Genomic DNA, 5,000 nt, shown 5'->3' with positions numbered 1-5,000 from the left:
GGCATCGTATTGACTATTAATGATCAGGGGGCTAATCATTTTGTCCTTGCCATTTTTGCCCTTTTTTGTTTAAACTCATTGTAAGAATACAAAAATCCAAATACACATAATTTGGACATAATCTCCATATTGTATTTGTTTCCAGAATAACAGAAACTTGTTAATGATAGTCATTCTTGCTGAGAAATCGAGAGAGACGTGTGATTTCAGGAAGGGGGCTAATAATATCGTCTTCAACCGGACGTCGTCCTGGATGGGAATTTGGGAACCAGCAGTCTGATACACCAGCGGCGACGCGATTCAAGCGACAGAGTGCAGCAGCAAGCGATACGAGAGATTGAGGAGACTAGAGTATGTCCGTACAGGCAGAAGGCAAAGCATTCAAGCATTCCCATTGGCTGTGGTCACTGACCTCTGAACCGCGTCATAGAAAGTTGAAAAGATTTCAACTTCAAACTGTCGCGCTCGTCGCGCAAATCGCTCTAGTCTCCAGAATCGCTTTTGTCTCTCGACTCAATACAAAGTCATTTACTTCCGTCGCTCGACTCGCTCAGATCGCCGCTGGTGTATTTCTGCGGTTAGAGATCAATGCAGAACCGGCACACTGCTCTGGTGGCCTGAAATAGCTACCACACTAAAACATACACACACACACACACACACACACACACACACACACACACACACACACACACACACACACACACACACACACACACACACACACACACACACACACACATCACGCACACACATACAAACACACACTATTCTTGTCTTCTTTATTTCTTTTTAATTTTAAAAAGAAGCATGTTGAGCTATATCTGTGTATGAAATGTGCTACACAAATAAACTGGCCTTGCCTTTCCCTCTCTCTCTCTCTCTCTCTTCTCCCCCCCTCTCTCTCTCTCTCTCTCTCTCTCTTCTCCCCCCCTCTCTCTCTCTCCCTCTATCTCTCTCTCCATCTCTCTCTCTCTCGCTCCCTCCCTCTCTCCCTCTCCATCTCTCTCGCTCTCTCCCTCCCTCGCTCTCTCTCTCCCTCTCCATCTCCCTCTCTCCGTCTCCCTCCCTCTCTCTCTCTCTCTCTCTCTCTCTCTCGCTCTCTCTCTATCTCTCTCTCTCTCTCTCTCTCTCTCCCTCCAACAGAAAATCCAGCAGAAGTTTCAGTCTGACGTGCCCAGCTTCCCCACACTACAGAGCATAGTGCTGCACGAGATACACACCCAACAAGCACAGGTACACACACACACACACACACACACACACACACACACACACACACACACACACACACACACACACACACACACACACACACACACACACACACACACACACACACTACAGTCTATAGTACTGCACGAGATACACACCCAACAGGCACAGGTACACACACACACACACACACACACACTCACACACACACACACACACACACACACACACACACACACACACTACAGTCTATAGTACTGCACGAGATACACACCCAACAGGCACAGGTACACACACACACACACACACACACACACACACACACACACACACACACACACACACACACACACACACTACAGTCTATAGTACTGCACGAGATACACACCCAACAGGCACAGGTACACACACACACACACACACACACACACACACACACACACACACACACACACACACACACACACACACACACACACACACACACACACACACTGCAGTCTGTAGTGCTACAGGAGATACACACCGAACAAGCACAGGTACACACACACACACACACACACACACACACATACACACACACACACACACACACACACACACACACACACACACACACACACACACTACAGTCTGTAGTGCTACAGGAGATACACACCGAACAAGCACAGGTACACCCACACACACACACACACACACACACACACACACACACACACACACACACACACACACACACACACACACACACTGCAGTCTGTAGTGCTACAGGAGATACACACCGAACAAGCACAGGTACACACACACACACACACACACACACACACACTACAGTCTATAGTACTGCACGAGATACACACCCATTGTCATGTATTTTACTTCACGTAATATGTGTGTTGCCTTCGGATGACGTTAGCCATCTTTGCTAGCTTACGTGCGCCAGGTGACTAGCCTCAGATCCTGGAGAGCGTGCACACTCTCCGATGCGTGGGAACGACACGGCAGGAATGCAGGGTGAAGTTTAACAGTTTACTGACTGGTTGGATGAATAATTGGGCTTGTGAAAGACTGACTGAAAAGCCTAGGCTAGAGATGCACCAGATCCTGATTTTTAGGTAACATGCCGGATACCGGATCCACTGCTTAAGATCCTGCCGGACTCGGATGCTGTGAAAAACCCTATTGTCCTGCCGGATCCGGTGCATCTCTAGTAGCTAATCAAACAACTGAACTCATGGAAGCAGACAGCCAATATTAATCATCAATGATCCAACTGCCCTCTAGAGGCCAAACGTAACATTACACTTACATTAGTCAATAGCTCCTGTAAAGTCTTATAACTGAACTAACACATACAGGGGTTTTCAATTTCACTGACTGGATAAAGACAACCAAGCCCCCCTCCCCCCGAAAAAAAACACAATCCACCCACATTGTACACCAAGAATAGCCTATCAATTATTACCCTCAAATAGGCGTTTCAGAGTGTATGTGATGTGTGATGTGATGTGATGTCATCTTGCCTATACCTGAATCTGTGGCTGTGAGTTTGGGTTACTGTGGAGTCAGGCTCCATGTTCTGCTTGTCTGATGCTCCACATGCATGGTACTAATGTGCAATAGTCCCGTGGTGTTAGGCCCACATGTAGGCTGTCTTGTCCTTACTTAAATCAGTCTTGTTCAAGGCAAAATGAACTTCTGTTTCAATAACAATTGATAGCCTAATAGGTCCTACATGTTTTTTCAACATGTTTTTTTTAATTATTATTATTAAATTGTATTTCTTTTCATTGTAATTCTTTTTCATTTATTTCATAATATTTCATCTTAATGGAGGCTACTGTTACAGTAACATCTCGAACAGAAGGCCTGTCCAAATCATTGCTTCGTTGCCAAGCCAAGCCAACAGTCAAATGGTTGAAAATAATGACGACATGCTTTTGATGCACAAAGCTGTTCGATTGTAGCCTACAGAGGAGAAGCGATATAGCCGCAAGTCACCCTGCACTTGAAGTCTTGCTTGAGTGGATTCTCGGACGCTCACAGAGCCGTGAAGTTAGGAACTGAGTGTCAATTTATCCTCCCCCTCACATCCTCGTCACAACCGTCACATCATCATCATCATTTTTTATTCACATTTAATTTGCAAACGTTGATGTGGAATTTGTCGCGCGCTGCTGTCCTAGCCTACTGCTACAATTTGGGCGATAGGCCTATCGTTTAAAAACTTAACTTCGCTTTGCCGAAGTGTCATGCCTCCGAGGCATACGCATTGTTTTTTGGACTGCTAGAAAGCATGAACCTTTATTTGCCATCCACCATTTCCCTGTTTTTTCTCAATTTGACGACTTCATACTCCGCTGGGTGTGAGTAGCTTGAAGTCGCCGAATTCCCTCCGAAGTTTACAAACTAACTGAAGCTTTCAAAATGTCCATTGCAAATCCTTAAGATTGTTTATCGGGCACGAGGACTTTTAATCAGCGCTTGGGAGGGAGTGATGGCACGAGCCGTCACGTACGTCACCTCTTTTCCCTAATCTCTCATACCTGCGCTTTGCTGCTTAATCTTTTCGTCTCTCTCTCCCTCGCTCGCTCTCTCCCCTCCCTCACTCGCTGGCTGGCTGTTCTTCAAGAATATAAATCGGGTAAAGCACAGGCAGTCCTCCAGTGCTCACGCCATGTCGCCGGTCTCAATTTACTTCCAAATAATGCCAATTGCCACCAGAACTTAAAATATTATTTAAGAAAGTAAAGATGAATTGAATTATAACACATAGGCCTACAAGGTCATGTTCCTACTTGCTGACTCCCCTTTTTTGCTGACATCGGTTGTTGTAGTGTAGTAGAGAGGGTGCATTTCATTAGGCTTCTAGATATTTACAGAAAGTGCACCTTTCTTCGCGTTTTGTCGCGCCTCCCCAAGCGCTCTTTGGCGCCCCCCCAGGGATGCGCGCCTCACCTATTGAAAACCCCTGTGCTATAGTATATGTGTGTGTGTATAATATGTGTGTGTGTGTGTGTGTGTGTGTATAATGTGTGTGTGTGTAGGTGCGTAACTCGGCTACGGAGGCGCTGCTGTGGCTGAAGAGAGGACTTCACTTCCTGCTGGAGTTCCTACAGCAAGTCAACACCGGGGAACAAGACATACACACTGCACTCAGTACGACACACACACACACACACACACACACACACACACACACACACACACACACACACACACACACACACACACAGGGGAACAGGACATACACACTGCACTCAGTAAGACACACACACACACACACACACACACACACACACACACACAGGGGAACAGGACATACACACTGCACTCCACTTCTGCCGCCAGAACAATGCTCTCACATGGTCTTGGAATGATCTGGCAATGTAGGCTACAACAAAAAATATAAGTTTCAATGTGGTAAGTCACAAGTCAGACGTTCAGTAGCCCTACAGCAGCCGTGTTTGGCTTTCTATTTTATACATCCGTAGAACTCACGCTGCGAGTTGCGAAAAATACTGCCGTTTCTCTCATGAACAGCAGAGGGCACTTCCGACAATGCGAGCGAAAGCCTTCTGAAGTATGAATAGTCTGGCGCAAGTGATGACGTCATTAATGGTTCTCGCGCCAAACGCGCCAAAGTGCGCACGTGAAGTATGCAGAGCCCTTAACCCTTGTGTTGTGTTCGTAAGCTGCATACACCTGTGGTGTTCGGGTCATTTTTGACCCGTGATAACAAAACTCAGCCATAAAATACCCAAAAACACTGGTTATCATCAAAT

At 46.3% G+C, this 5,000-nt stretch overlaps 1 protein-coding gene across 1 annotated transcript in view; it reads left to right on the top strand.

Annotated features, from left to right (window-relative positions):
* The window catches only part of plekha8 (pleckstrin homology domain containing, family A (phosphoinositide binding specific) member 8), a 35,234-nt gene that overhangs the window by 26,539 nt on the left and 3,695 nt on the right, over positions 1–5,000 (top strand). The window contains exons 12-13 of the mRNA XM_063198490.1: positions 1,147–1,236; positions 4,263–4,374. Of these exons, the coding sequence (XP_063054560.1) occupies positions 1,147–1,236; positions 4,263–4,374 (202 nt within the window). The remainder of the gene's footprint in view (positions 1–1,146; positions 1,237–4,262; positions 4,375–5,000) is intronic.

Source organism: Engraulis encrasicolus, chromosome 5 (genome assembly GCF_034702125.1).
Source record: "Engraulis encrasicolus isolate BLACKSEA-1 chromosome 5, IST_EnEncr_1.0, whole genome shotgun sequence".
NCBI lineage: Eukaryota > Metazoa > Chordata > Actinopteri > Clupeiformes > Engraulidae > Engraulis > Engraulis encrasicolus.
Note: the sequence above shows the minus strand (reverse complement) of the source record. Positions and strands in the feature narration are given on the sequence as shown.